The following is a 15734-nucleotide window of genomic DNA, read 5'->3' as shown; positions in this document are numbered from 1 at the left end:
ATTTTCTGGGCAGTTGTCGTCTGCAAGTGATGCAAAATTTCCTTTGGTTTCCTTCAGCTGATGTTCAGACTCTTAACTCATTAGATTGGTGATTTGGGATGCAATCAAGGATGTCAAATACATTTTATGATTTTTAAATCATTTACCTTTAAAAGGAAAGACACCTGACGAAGTCACTCAAATATTATCGTCAGAGCCGCTGTACAGTGTTTTAAAACCCGAGGTGTAGCACCAGCAGCCATTTATACACGCACCTGTGCTCGCACAGTCTCTGCCGTCACCTCACTCCGACTTTCGCCAATCTGTCGATAAAGCTAGGACGGGAGGCCATACTGGTGTCCCTGGGCCCTTCTTCATGCGGATCATCTGTTCTGAGCCTTGGGACCACGGCATGGTGCATCTCCCACACCACATTCCCCACACGGAGCTGCCGCGCTCATCTCCTGCGGGCTTTTCCCAAACGCCCTCCTTCGCTTTCACCTCCCCCTGGCAAAAAGGCTCCGGGTCCTTTCCCTGTTCCTTTCCCACCGCAAACCTGCCAAGAGGAAAAGCAGGACTTTTTGCTCCAGGAGATGATCCTGACTCAAGCTTTACCCAACCGACAGCCACATTGGCAATCAGCAAGGAGCCTGTGAGCAACCTGAGGCTTAATTTTCATAAAACCCAGCCGTTTCTTTCTCTAATCCCATTGCACGGCTAAAGAAGCCGGACAGTCCGGGTGGAGCAGCAGCGGCTGGCCCACCCCATCTCTGGCCGGGGGGGAGCAGCAGCGGCTGCCACACTCCATCTCTGCCAGCGGCTCCCTGTTCGGCGTTACACCACGTTTGTGCCAAGCAAAATGCCAGCAGGGGCCGTGTCCAGGCAAAGACATAACTGGATCAAGTCCTTACGTTTGAGATGAAGGTCTTGCTATGCCGCTGGCAGCCTCCGTTATGGCCCTTTTACACAGCCCAGCTGGTTTAACAGCAGTCTGGAGAAACTGTTGGTCATAGCAGCATTGACGGCAATGTACGGTTCGGTGGGATATGGAAAAGGAAGCTCAGAGAATAACTGATATCTCAGCCTAATTAATGTCCACGTAAAGACTTGCACAGTGAAATGAGACACAGGACTCGCCGCCCTTAGCCCTAAGCAGCTCTGGAGGCAATGTTCCTTTTACAGAGAAACAAACACAAGGCAAGGAACAAAGATAACCCACCCGCTACCAGCACTTCTGTCTGAACAGAGAGACCTCTCTTTTGTAGGAGGGCACAGCATTTTCCAGAGGATGGAAACCGCAGGGTAGTAATTACCTGATTCTTCAACCTACAAACCAGAGGGAAAGAATGAGCGTCAGGGGGAAAGAACCTGTCTGGGCATTTAACAAAAACAAGAGACACGCCCGAGCTGCGCCGCTGAGATCCCGATCCAGATAGCAGTCTGAACTTTGGACTCCCAAACGGGAGGTTTGTCGGGTTTCACTTCAGTGCCCCTTCCAGATAAAAGCCAGGACCAAAGTCTAGAGAGCTCAAATGCTGGTCTCAGGCTTGGGCCTGTATTTGTGGCAAACCGTGATGCCTCATATGAAGATCACTACGAGGAAATACATGATCACAAAAAAACTTAGGCAGATGACTAAGAACTCAAAATTTCAGTCTAGATTGGAGTCTGCTGCAGGCTAAGTCACTTACAGCAGAGAGAAACAAAAGTTTAGGAGGATTAAACAATTAGCAACTCTCATTTATTGGAGACTGGGCAGGAAACATTGCTGTAAAGTCCGTCTTGTCTGGGATGAGTTAGCTACAGACATGTTTCCTCTCAAAGCCTTTGAGGGGCAAGAACATCACTAGCAAAATCTCAGAATTACTGACAGTAGTTTAGGTCCCTATTCGTTTTGTTTTTTTTTCCCCTCAAAAAGATATAGCGACATCACTGGTTTTGGACTACGCATCTGGAAGGCCAGCTGTCTTTTGCTTCTTTGATACTCAGTTCATCAGAGATCCAAGCACCCACATTGTGGCATCTCATGTTTTAAAAAAATGTAGCAACGTCCTTTGTGAAAAAAGGCAAAAGATCAGGGGGCACAGGCAATTTGTAGGAAGAACCAGAAGATTATAGGTAGCTGTAGGGATTTAAATGCAGAGCAGGGAAAATACTGCTATGTAGCAAAGAATATAGCAGCATGCAGAGAGAAGGCAATTTAGAGCTGAGGAAGCTGGCGTGCTCCTGGGGCTTGGGTTTGAGAAATCAAGAATGCAGAGAAGGATGATCTGAAGCATGAAACTGAGCCGGGGAGATACGCAGGGCAGGGTTTTGTGGAGAGAAGGGGGGAAAAAAGAGATTACAGATAAAGAAATCGGTGGCTGTGGAGGGCAGAAGACCATGGTGAAGCCAGAACATCACATCTTCAGAAACAAGACAATGCCGTGCGGGATATGAGAGGTAACAAAACAGGCAGCAGAAGCCGTAACTGAGGGCAGAAGAGCTCCGCACTGCATGCCGCGGGGAAGCTGAAGGCAAAGTTTGAATCTGGTGATGGTTTGGTGATAGAGAGAATTGTCACTGAATTTACAGAACAGTTTCCATTATAGCTGCTTTTTTAACAACCTGCAAGAGCAAAACTTTCCAAAAATGCCTTTTCCCGCAACTGAAACTTTTCGTGTTTGCACTGAAGCAAAAACTATGCATGCCTGTGTGTCTGTCTCTCTGTTTTGAGGGTATGTAAAACGTGAAGACATCATTCTTAAGAAAATTTTTGTAAGCTGGCCAGAGCTACAGAGAAAAATATCCGTTCACTAAGATATCCAGGTTTTTTCCCCCCTTCGTATACATTCATTTTACTAGATTCAAACACCCTACCAAAGTAAATTTTCACATGCAAATTCACCTTACTTAGGAGAAATGTATTTTGTTAGGGCTGCATTGGATGTAGAAAAGGGAGTTTGCAACCCGGTGGGGGAATAGGACAGAAGTCCTAAGAGACCGAAATATCACCTTGTGAATGGATGATACTTCTGGGTGGGTGTCCAGTACGGGGGCGGTGAAGCTGCAGGGTGTTTCCCACCCCAGTGCTGAATCCCGGTAACAAACAGGCCGGGCAAGAACGGGCTCCAAGGAAAACCGTGCCCCACTGCAGTGGTAAAGGACTGGAGCGTTTAGAAGAAATCCAGGGAGACAACACTCAGCTGAGGATCAGCTGCAAGGGTTGTATCTGCACCGCCGAAACAACCTCGTTTCGCTGTGGCTGTGACTGGTATTTGGATAAAGAAGGTCTTGGCAGCCTAAGGTTGTTAATTTAACATTTGCATAGCCAAGAGTGAGGAAGGAAACACGTGACACGGTGCCATTCATTATTAAAAACCACAGCAACGTGTTTGATTTTTGGGGAGTTGCCCTTTATCTTCCTGTCACTTGTTCCTTACCCTTGTTGGTTCCTCTTTCCACAGTCACATGTTCCCCTCTGGCACAAGGACGTGATTTTCAGGACGAGTTACAGTTGTGCTGCTGATTTTACATTCATTAGACCGTGCTCCATTTCTGGTGTTATTCTGCCACTTTCCATTGCTACGGAGCTCCCTGCCGCATAGAGAAACTAGTGTTTGCAGTAAGGACCTTGGCTTGCAGGACACCGCAGTTGATTTTGAGGGAAATCCTTCTGGTAGGAACAGGATTTGAGAGGGAAATGCCAGCATTTGGGAACCTACCCAAGATCACAGTCTTTTGGGCAACAGCATCCATTGTGGCAATACATTTTTGTGTCTCCCTCTTACCTTCCAATTTTTTTTTCCTCCACACCTATCATTCCTACCAGTCTCAATTGTCTCCTCCAAGAAGGGGCTGGCAATTATTCTTAAAAACAGAGCAATCTTTTATCTCTTTTCCTTTTACAAAGGTCAGGGAAGACAGACACAGCCCTCCTCTTCCTCCTGTCACAGCAGAGGGATTGTTCACCCAGGGAACAGAAGAACTGTGGTCATTTATGGCCCAGGGGAGGTTCAAACACACGTGCCCCAGGGCAGGAGAGCCCTAGCACAGGGCGGCAAAGCCAATTCAGTGTACCAAATATAAAGACCCTGCAACCGCCCTTCAAGAGTCAGCACGTTGCCCAGCCAGGGTGCTCTCAGGACCCATCAGGATTGCTTCATTTTGTGGATCTGGGAGAGGCGGAGGAGGAAGTCAGCTGCTCAAACCACAGCAGAGCTGAAGGTATTTTAAAAAATTCCAGTTCAGACAATGACACAGGCAAATGGTTTTAAGGTCAAACACGGACACCTGGTGTGTCAATGTATCTTCAGGGCTAGTTTGCTGCTGGGCACATCCTTTCCACATCGCCCTTTTGGAACTTCAGCTTCTGAAGCAAGAGTTGGGTTGGCTTTGGAGCAGAAGTCCAATTTTTGGCCGTGTCTCTGTGTCTGGTTTACCTCAGTCGTCAATACTGTTTGAATGAGAGTCCTCTATTGACTATTTATAGTTCTAAACAAGGAAAACAAATACTGTCTCTTCAGATGAGCTGCCAATGTCTCTGTAATTCCCGCAGTTGTAGTGCTATGACTGGAATTTGGTGCCAGATGCATGGATTCCTCAGACAAACAGCTTTCTGGCAAGAGAGAGGAAGATCTGGCTCCGGCAAGCCTGTTTATGTGAAAAGTTGCCACGTTACTGTCTATCATTACCTGCATTGATTTGCTTTGAAGAAGCAGAGAAGCTAGACACCAGCTACTGGATAAAAATAGAGATGGCAAGCACCTTCGCACATACACACACTTAGTTAATCCCATCGTAACTACTAAGTGACCCTGAAAGGGTAGCTATCAACCAACGTTTTTGTTTAGGCACCCCAACAGTAAGAGCAAAGATTAATTTATACTGACTTTTTTTTCTAGCTGTCACAGATGGGGATGGTGTCCCCTTTGCGCTCCTGACAAGGCACAGGAAGGGATATATGTACGTGTGAGAGATCCTCAGCGGATGGTGTTGGCCAGAGAAAGTCAGGAACTCTGCTCTGGGAAAGAATATGTGGACAGCTGCTAGAAGAAGATAGGTTGGCTTCAGAGCCTGGATCCCAGAAATCACTGGTGAGAGAACAGAAGAGTCTTCAGGACTAAGGAAGGGTCAGCAAACTGCGGACAGGCTAAATCAAGTGACTCAGGAGAAGGTCAAAGTGAAGGCAGAGAAAGGCATCAGCTTTCAGGGGCAAACTGATTCCCCTCCCATTCGTGTCTCACCCTCCTCCAGCTTCCAAAAAGCTGAAAAGGATTCTGCATTTTAGTTGGCAAGAAATCAGCAAGTGACCTGTTGTTAAGCTCTGGGAAAGCTGGTATGGTTTGTTTGCTTGACCTTTTTCTTTCAGGAACTTGGGTGTACGCCTGAGTGCTATGAAAGTTAGCTGCTGGCCAGCCCCCCCAGGTCCCCCATCCCGGGAACAGGAGGTGACACTGAACTCTGCTCCCCATCTCCGAGCACAGGGGAGCCCCGTTCACTCTTCTGGATCCCTCACATCCCGCTCTCACACCAAGAGGAATCACCAGTCCCACGGAGTTTTCAGTCATCACAGTTTGTGTTTTCCCACTACTGCAGCAACCAGCGATTCCTTTAGCTGGGGCTCCGACAGCCCTTCCTCAGGGTTACTCCGGGCACCTCTTCCTAGCTCACACCACCCTTGCCAGGAAACTGGAAGACCCAGAAACCATGATTAGCTTTTACCACCCGGTACTGTTGAAGGTAGTGTTGAACTGAGGGGCTGCAGCTGGTGGTTTGCCTTGAAGTCCTGTGATGTTCCACGCTCCTTGCAGACAGGGAGGTTTGCCTGCAGCATCCTCCCGTGGGAGTTTCCTTGGGGAGTTACCAGCCTGGCAGTGGCTCGCCTGCCCCGGCATGCCTCATCTCCTGCCCTGCCTCTCCCGGACCGCATCGCACCCAGCCCCTCTTGCCAAGGGCCACCAGTGCTCCCTGCCAGGCTGCCTGTCCCAGGGGCAGCCGCAGCCCCAAACCCTGCAACTGGACCCCCCCGGGAACCCCCTGCCCAGGCTTCCTCCAGCAAAGCTGCACCCAGGCCCTGCCAAGGAAAGCCCACCTCTCCTCTGGCAGTCTGCCTCAGTTGTGGTTTTCTCTCCCCTCCACAATTTTACTGAGATTTCTTACTTTTAAATCCATTTGCCAGTTGGTGCCTTCTGTTTTAACGGGTTCCTGGCTGGCTGAATCCACAGGCACAAAGGCAATCAAGGCACTTAACCCGGGACTACAGCAAGCTCTCCGTGAAAACAGGGCGAGGCAGTGATTCAAGGGTATTTGACAAAGATTACTGAAGATTTGCCAATTCATAATTTTAACACTTCATGGAAAGTTTGTTGTTTAAAACCATATACAGGAAAGCTGAGCTGTAATTTTCCCCTGTCTTTGATCAACATGCCAGCGTGCTGCTGTGAAGTGAAATAGTGTAGGCTGGCAGATGAGAATTTTCCCCCAAGGGCATTCCACTAGGAACTCAACAGTGCTGATTTAGCACGGAAATAGATCTTGAAATGTATGAATGCTGCTATGCACATGCTTTCATGGCACTTAAGAAATCAAAATAATTTAAAAATATAGAAGCCTTCATTCTAAAGTTCTTCAGCATTTTTAACGTTCATACATACCCCAAAATGAGCAACTACATGCTGGAAGATAGAGCTGTGCTTTTCTAACAGTTGTAACTTGAAACACCTCAACATCCTGCCTTTGTAGTCCCTCACAGGTTGAGCTCTCTGTAAACAGAGATCTTGATGTAGTGAAGGGAGGATGAAAGCCAGGCAGATGCCGGTGGAGGGCTGGGCCTTCCCAGCCCAGTAGCACAGGTGTAGCTATTGCCAAATCCCTCATGTATTAATACCAGTTAAGTGTAACAGTCTTTTAGTAAGAATGAGTCTCCTACAGTTCTCCTACTCGCAGCCCTCTCTCGACACGGCCACTTTGGAATGCTCTTCCACTGTCGGGAGGTCCAGGTAACCAACACAGCTCCAGCTCTGGAATATACCCAGCAAGTCACCCCGAAGGTGAGTTTCTCCCATTTAGGTACTTGTAGCACAAACCTGAGATTACAGCCTTTTAAAATGACATTGCACACACCCGCTGGGATTACAGCAGCTGCACTGCAGTTCTGAAGATAAAGAACTGAATTTTCTGTGAGCTTTCTTGCCAAGTTGTAGTAGCTTTGGGTAGCAAATACCTGTCCAGGAGCAGACTTCATTAAGTGCCTGATACGCACCGATAACGCTAACAGAAGGTGTGAGAAGCACCAAATGAAGCCTTGTGATCAATCCTCCCGCTCCTGAGGAGGAAGTAGTCTAAAGGACACAAACTCCAGTTGTTCCCACAAACTATTCTGTTCTTTTTTTGTTTGGGGGTTTTGGGTTTTTTCCCCACTGCCATCCATTACAACGCCCAGACAAAGCGTCTTAGGAGAAAGACCAGCGCTTTGGCAAACAAGACCTGACTCTTTCTGCAGGATGGCTACGTGGCATGTGGAGTTCAAGATCTCCTATTCTTTCTTTGACACTCTTCACAGCACTTGGCAGGTCACGTGGATCGGACACAGTACTTCTTGTAAGAAACAGTGTACTGGAACTGCAAACATTGAGCAATGCATACCGCAGCAGTTTTGGATGGTTAAGCAAAACTTTTCTAGCACAGCACGATCAACTACGTTTCAGACAATGCTTCTGAAGAAAGCTGTCTGTGAAGAAATTGAAGCTATTCTTACATTGTTTTGCATCCTATTCAATCTTACATACAAACCAAGTGAGGCGTTCAGTGAGACACAACATTCAGAAGAGGTTACATGGTGCTCAATTCTCAGAACAGGTAACAGCATTTCATTAAAACCATACTGGCTGTGGAGCATACTGACCTACTGATCTCACCCCTCCCAACTGGAAAAAGCCCATAGCCTCCGCTTGCGCTCCACGCTCTCCTTCGCCAACACAGAACGAGACTCCCAGCAGTCTCAGGTACAAGCAGGAATTGCCAGGCTCTTGTCTGGACCTGCACCTCCCCACTTCTGCCCAATCCTCGCCATAGCTTTCCGAGACTAGGCAGAGTATGTTTACAGAAGTCACAAGCTTTGCCCAAATTCCACCAATGCCAAGACCCACCTTGATCAGAGTTCTAACTACTAGACTTACTTTTATTAGGGATGTCTAATTACACAGCCAATTTAATTACAAGGACCTGGAGTTAATGCTTGCCTATTTTAACTACTTGATCTTGTTGAATGCTTTAAATCAGATGCCTGTATTAACATCTATTCATATTAATTTACAATCCATTTCAGCCAGCTGCCACGGGATGATGGATTAGGTGTTACTAATGTAATTCTGTTAGCACAGAACAAAGTAATCTTGGGAAGCGAGGAAGGTTTGCTTTAGCACTACTGTACACTGGTACGGTAGCTGGACAGACTCTTCCCTGAGAACACTTGTGTACCCATTCCTTCCTTGTAAAGGGCACACAGGGACAACACAACTTTTCCTCAGAACTTTTATCATCTTTGAAAGTGACTTCAGCAGGTGCTAGAGATGAATTTTTCCCCACTGAGATAGAATTTTCATCTTTAAAAGGGTAAGTTACCTTGTGCCTAATGCACTTGGCATTGAGACAAACTGCTCTTGTACGCAGAGCTGCTTCCCTAGTTGCCAGCCACCTTCCCCCTTCTCTCATCAGCAGGGTTTCAGAGCTAGCCTAAAATAATTTTAGGTCCAGGGCCTCACACCTCAATCCCCGAAGAACTGTCTTGACAACAGGACATGCTACTCTGCAATAATCCATTTTAAATAGCAATAAATTAATTTTAAAAGGTCATAGTTAAGTGACTTCGGTTCACACTCACCAGAATAGAGCTCCACGGATTCCAGAGAGCTTTGGTCTGATCCCCGCACTGTCCAACATCCTTCAGCTCACGGGTGGGGCTAAGCCAGAGCACCATGCTGGAGATGCTCAAGCACCATCTCTTCAAGAATGTGAAAGCAGAGTTGCTAAGTTAGTAAATATGAATCACTTCAGTCAAAAAAGACACCAATACATCTGTAATTAAGAACTTTCCTAGACAGGACTACTGAAACTAACTCTCTACTCTCAAGCTGCATATTTTTCATCTCTTTCATCTCACTGGAATATACCCTGCACATCTGGGGTAATTTACTGGAGGAAAGTTCTTCACAAAGTTAATTCTGAAGGCTGTTTTGCAGTTGGACTGTGTCAGCTGTTTTAAAGCACACTGCCTGACCAAAGGTGGTTATACCATGTCCGTTTGCTTCCCTCCCTTGAAATCTCCATGCACCTGAGGAACCTTCATTACCTCTTCAAACTTGACACAACATTCCAGACTGTAAACACGAGTACTTCACATCATATTTTCGGTTCAGTAACGCCTCCGATGAATTTCAGAACAAAATTAAAGTCTTACCAATAACAAAGCCGATTTTTAAAGTCCTTTATTAATCTGAATATAAAAAGACAGAAGTTGCCTACGATATAAGACAAAGCTCTTGCTTCATGAGGAAACAAAATTTTCTTTACAAAGTGAAAAAATAAATACCCTCTTAGAGTAAGGTTTATATGCTAATGTGTCATAAAAAAGTAGAGTTTTAATATTTTGACAAAATGTCTGTGCAAAGAAACAGATGCATAAACACACATTACTGCTACATTAAGGCAATATGAAAAGTATAGTCAGAAAGTTTCAGTAAAGTGACAGTGTACTTTGCTAGCTTTGATTAAGCCAGTATTGCACCCAAACACGGTCTCTAGTTCCCTCAGTACCCTGGAGAATACACTAGGAAACCAGAGCCCAAAATGCCCAAGTAGGGGGGTGGAAATTAAAAACGTTTTAGCCGGAAATGACCTACCCAATAGAGATGTTAAGTGAAGAAAGCATTTAAAATTATACACAACCCTTATTTTAGAAATTAATGGTACATGTTTAATAGTTTAAATCAGTCTCCAAAAATAAAGGCAACTTAAAGGGCAGCTGCTGGCAGCTCCCAAGACCACCAGAGCCAGGCTGGATGTGGGAAACTTGGGAGTACCTTTGCCCATCGAGAGCTGTGAATGAAGTCCCATAACAGTGCTTCCACAGGACACTGCCACCAGAAGACTTTCCTGACCCACCCTCAATGCTCCCGAGATGAACAAACTTGTCCTACCTTTCCAAAGCTCTTCTCTCAGAATGGTTTTCTATTTAATAGAATTCTGGGTTAAACACAGCTGCTTGATGAAGCCTTGCAACTTTAGTTTAAAAACCCATTATATTTAAAAAAGTTCTCTCCTCTTTAAAGCCATTTACTAAAAGCAGAAACTATGAGCCATACTAAACTGGTATTTGTAAAAGCTAGTCTTACTATTAAAATAAATGGAGTGACTGTACTAAAAAGGATTCAGAGAGTGTAGAACAAAAGGCTGCATCGCTCTCACTGGGTATATCAATATATGTAACACCACATTTCTCCAGGGTTACCTAGCTTTGTGGCAATGCCATCATGCTAAAAAGGAGAATAATGCATAAGTTTAAAGTAACACGAATCGATTACACTTCTGCTCTCAGAAGATGTTCCAAACCGTTTTGGACATGCTGAACGAAGAATATTTGTTTCAAAAATGCAGTATTTTTGCTTTTGATCGTGGATAGGTGCCAGAGTGATTGCCTTCTTCACAATCAATGGTTGCATTTCATATTAGTGCAGTTTAAAGAGTACATGATGGGCTTAAAGTGTACACACAGATCATATCACAGTCAGATTGAGAAGACTGGTATGGGTTGGCAAGTACACATGCTGGACATGCTCCACACGAGATCTGCAAACAGGACACGACTGGAAAGGAAAAACATTAGGGAATTAGTTTACTTCATATATTGAGAGTCTCTACACTTTATTAGAGACTTCCCTCCGTGTACACAGTAACCCAGCACTTTTCCATAATCCCCATATTTATAATAGGATATTGTGAGAAATATGCATCTAATCCTTACCCTCACTGCAAGTTAAGTGAGCATAGCTAAAGCTTATCTTTCAAACATTATCTAAACAGAATGTTCTTTGGAATTACGTTTACCACAAATAAAAGTTTAAAAATAAGTTTTACTAGAATATCAACATAAAGGTATTAATCCATGACTTAAGTATACAGAAAACCAAAAAACTTGCACATATTTGGTAACTCCTATCTTAATGGCATTGCAATTACCTGTAATTGGGCAGCACAGGTCTTGCAGCATACTGTGTGGCCACAGGGACAAAAGGTCGAATTTATTTCTTCTTCACAACACACCATACAAAGCATGGACTCCTTCAGCTTCCGCAGCTTCTCTTGCAGAGCTTTTGTTTGTTGGCAGCTAAGACCCTCACAGTTGTCACAGTTCATGCTACTTTCCGAACACTTAAGGGGGGAACTCGGTGGGGTTTGGTCGCTTCTTGAAACAAGATCCACAATGCCAGCATTATAAAGAGCTCGTCTTGCATGATCATAAACTTCTTTTGATGTTCTTTTAATGTCAAAGACGTATTTTTTACCAAGATTAATGTTTTCATTCAGGAATAGAGATGCTAGGTGGCCCTTTAAGTCTCGACTATACTGCATCATGACAGCACTGGTCACAGTGTCACACCTATAAAGCAACAGGAAAATGCATACCTGGTTAGTTAATACCAATAAACCTATCGCTACAATAATTTGTTTCCAAAGTTGAAGTAATAGCACTGAAATGAAAGCAAATAGATCAGCCTGAGGTAATATTTAAGCTCTTGAATATTGTTTGCATGACAACTCTATACTTTGAAAAGTGCAAAGTGAAAAAGCGGCAGTTATTTTACATTTTCAAAAATGTCAAGTGCCTGACAAAACGGAGTCAACCTATGGAAGGGACTTAAGGCATCACGCTAATATAAATAGCCAATACTTGCTTAATCCACAGTTCAGCTTGGTGGTAATTTGGTTTTACATGGTAATTTCCAAACACTGCATTAAAGAACTCCAACCAACTGTCTTTGGCGTTAACACCTCTTTCTTTATGCTAAACATTTTTGAGAGTCTGTCTAGAGTCAACTAATGCCTTCAACCAAATTTCCACTCAGGACTTTATATACTAGTAGTATATCATCTTAAGGGAACCAGTGTGAATGCAGTGCAGAGAATTAAACTAAGGCATTTGTATTTGCCACTGAGTATTTCAGCTACCCTAACCATGCTTGTCACATATTTCAGTGATACAGTTAAATCTGCAGAAGCCTATTAAGGCATATCACTTCTCTAGACAACACAGGAAAGGAAACACAAACACAGAACACAATGACTACAGCCTCACAGGGCCCAAGGTCCGAGACCTAAGCTTATGGCCAAATGCTATTGCCTAACTAAAATTCTGCTTAAAATCAAAAACTGCAAAGGACAGCAGAAGTTACAAGCAGAGACAAAGATCAAAAAGTTAAGACTCAGAAGTTATATAATGCTTTAATTGCCTGGAAAAAAGCACGGAGAGTGCAAAACAGCAGTGTGAGGGCACACAGTTACAGAGCAGAACAAGACATGCTTCACATCAGGCTCAGAAAATAAGCAGCGGTTAGCTGCTGATTAGCTGCAGTGGTTAGAAAGGCAACTAGTTGACATCAGTTGCTGTTGCTATTAAAATGATATAATTTGAGAAGTTGGACAGGTCTTTGCCTAGTGTATGTACTCTCCTCTGCTTTAAGTCCAATTCTTCTCTTACAAAGTAACTGAAACTGATAGGTGGTAGTTAATTTAGAGAAACCACCACAAAGTGTCTGTGACAGTTCTACTGATCAGTGCTGGACCTCACAGTAGGAAAAGGGATTTAAAATCAGCTGTCAACAAATGAGTATAGCACCCCTACCTCAAAGAACAATAGGATAAAGACAATTGATAGCTGCTGGCCCACAAAATCCTGGGCATGTGGGCAAGGACACAGGAATTGTAGGAAGATTTAAATACACAGGATGGGAAGGTGGCATACAGGTAACTTCTAGCAACTGGAAGAGCCAAATGAAAGAGAAACAAGGAGTACATGTGCATATGAGCTAAACCTACATATTCTGAAGGACAGGATCTTTCTTCTGCTCCTTTCCTCCCTCTTACATAAGGACAAAAAATGTATTGTTCATGAAGTATCAAAGAACGCAGTAAGTTTATATTCTGAAACGTTGTTATTCATAGCAGTGGACTGAGAAAATTGGCTTACTTGTACTCCCACCCCACAAAGTAGAAAGCAGCAAAAACCTGTTCCACTTCTGGACTGAAGAGGAAAGTACAGGCTGCTAAGACAATGAAATTTTGCAGAGAATTTCTGAAGTGCAGTCAAGACTGCTGGCTGCTTAAACACTTCATTCAAATACTGTGGAGAAGAGCAGCAGCAGATGACTCTAGTCGCAATACTGACCTGTAAAATGCATGCGTCTCTGTAATTGCTCTGTAGAGTCCACTTGCTGCCCTTGTACTGATCATCTTAAACAAGAGAACTACACTATTACCAGACTCCTTGGTAACGGTCAGATATACATTCTTCCCAGACTGAGTTGCCATTTGAACAACAGGATAAGCAATCCTGTGAATGAATATAAAAGAAAGGTTATTTAGCTTTTAAGGATAAGAGCATTTTCCACAAACTGCTATGGTGCACTTTTATCAGAAGTTACAATGACCTGCAACTGTTGCCTGTAACACTAGATTGAAGACGCCGCTTCAAAAATACATATAAAAATCAAGACTATTAAGGCCAGCTGTCATCTTCATTATAAGCAGGTAGTGTCCTCAGACCCTACATTACAATAGCTCCTTTTAGTAATTCATTGAGCAGTTTTCTTTATGCAAAAACCAGAGGCGTGCTCAGTACTTCTGAAAAATGGAAGATGAAAATGGTTCCACAAAACACGTACCTATTGATAGGACTGAAGTCATCTTTACAGATGGATATGCCTTCAGGTCCAACACCAATAAGGAGTTTTTGCCCTTCACTGTCTCTCACTGAGTGCCACTCTACTCCATAGTTCTCCAGTGTTGTAACAATCTGCAGAACCTGGTATTCAGCAGAAGCTTGACTTAGACCTTCTAGCTCCTTGTGCTTCGCAATAATGCTGTTGATAAAAAGAATAAGGATAGGTGAAATAACTTAAGTATGTGCTGTTACTGTTAGCAGCTTGTTTTAACATGGGTTTTTAGATGACCCAGTTAAACAGATTATTAAATGCTTGTGACTTGCTTTACCTGCCTATAGATTTCCAGTAATCATGAACTGGAAAGAACTGAGAACTACCAAAACATCTCAAGAATATTCAGTAGACAATGTTGTGCATTTGCTTAGAAATTAAAAAGCTACATATAATCAAGGCTTTCCAACTAACATCCCCCCCAACATATTTACCTGAGTTCATAACTCGGTTCGTAACTAAAAAAAATCTACAGAAAGCATGACACACAAAGTTTGTTGATATACACGAATTGGGCTAGGAGGGTGTTTTGGGAATCCCATTTACTTCTCAGTGTAAGGGTACTTGTTACTTTCTTTCACAACTGTAGGTCTCAGATATACTTGCAATTTGATTACCCTGCTCCAAATTAGATACCTATATTTCCCCAAGTACTAGAGTTCAACAGCTTTTGCTTTTCACAAAAAATACTCATAATTGAGCTTAACAATGAACTGAAGTCAGAACATCACTTAAATATTCAGGTTGTATTTTGATCTCCAAAGCTATCTGTATTATTGGGTTTTTTAACAACACAAGATACACTATAGCATCAGCAATTGAGGGCATAACAAAATCTTATGCTTTTCATCTCCTAAAAGGAGGTTACATCATTGTGCTCTTTTTACCTCTCCAAAATGGTAGTGGTGAGCTCTTTTGCACACAACTCTTCATAATTGTACTTGGCAGTGTTCTGGTTGTAATCTCCAAACTTCATCTGTGCCAACAACGCACTAAGTTCAATTGCGTGCTCTGAAGAACACTGAAGATTACCAGCAAGAAGATCTTCTTTTATGTGCAAGAAAAACATATGCCTGCAATGGAATCAGAAATGTTTGCTTACACAAAATGTTAAGAGATGTTTGTAATCAAGATATGTATCAAATAACATCTCAGATATGTTTGGAAACCATTAGTTTGGTAATCAAGAATTTGCAACAAATGTATCAAGCAGAGAAAGTCTGGCACAAGGGAAAGAAAAAGGCCTCCATCTTACCACTCACACTTAAAGATGAGGCTACACCTGAAGACAGTATCTAAAAGCACTATTAAAAGAAATAAGAACATGATATGGAAGTGCCTAAGATTAAGAACTGCTTTAACTCCTAAGGCCACTTAGTAATTTCAATTTAGTCAGCAAAACAGCAGTGAAATATATTTGGATTAGTTTCCTATGTTTAAATTTCTTCAGTTGCCATTTACAAGTCAGCCTGCATTTCAGAAACACAAATTTGTGAAGAGCAGCCCAAAACAGCATACACACATCCATCATGCAACAGGAGAAGCCACACTTTCTCTACACAGCTGAAATGCCCGAATGCACCTGAAATAGTGCTTTTGCCAGTGACACAATTAACAGAGTAACTTGAAACATCTGTAAAGGCACTGTGGAATAAAATACAAAAACATCTACTGTGCAAGCATATTTGCCAGACCAATCTTTACACTTAGGATCAAGGCAGGTTTGACTACTGGCTGGAAAATTCACAAAGCTGCTCTTAATTATCTAATAGGTCAGCTAATTAG

At 43.4% G+C, this 15734-nt stretch overlaps 1 protein-coding gene across 1 annotated transcript; it reads right to left on the bottom strand.

Moving 5' to 3' along the window:
* Positions 1-9433: 9433 nt before the first annotated feature.
* MYLIP (myosin regulatory light chain interacting protein) lies at positions 9434-15022 on the bottom strand (the record flags this gene model as incomplete). Its single annotated transcript, XM_009702389.1, has 5 exons — positions 9434-10823; positions 11197-11617; positions 13403-13567; positions 13899-14096; positions 14837-15022. Coding segments are annotated over 5 exons (1060 nt in total), but the record flags the coding sequence as incomplete, so codon positions are not given.
* Between the last annotated feature and the right edge of the window lie 712 nt (positions 15023-15734).

This window comes from Cariama cristata, unplaced genomic scaffold (assembly GCF_000690535.1).
Source record: "Cariama cristata isolate BGI_N322 unplaced genomic scaffold, ASM69053v1 scaffold6906, whole genome shotgun sequence".
Lineage (NCBI taxonomy): Eukaryota > Metazoa > Chordata > Aves > Cariamiformes > Cariamidae > Cariama > Cariama cristata.
Note: the sequence above shows the minus strand (reverse complement) of the source record. Positions and strands in the feature narration are given on the sequence as shown.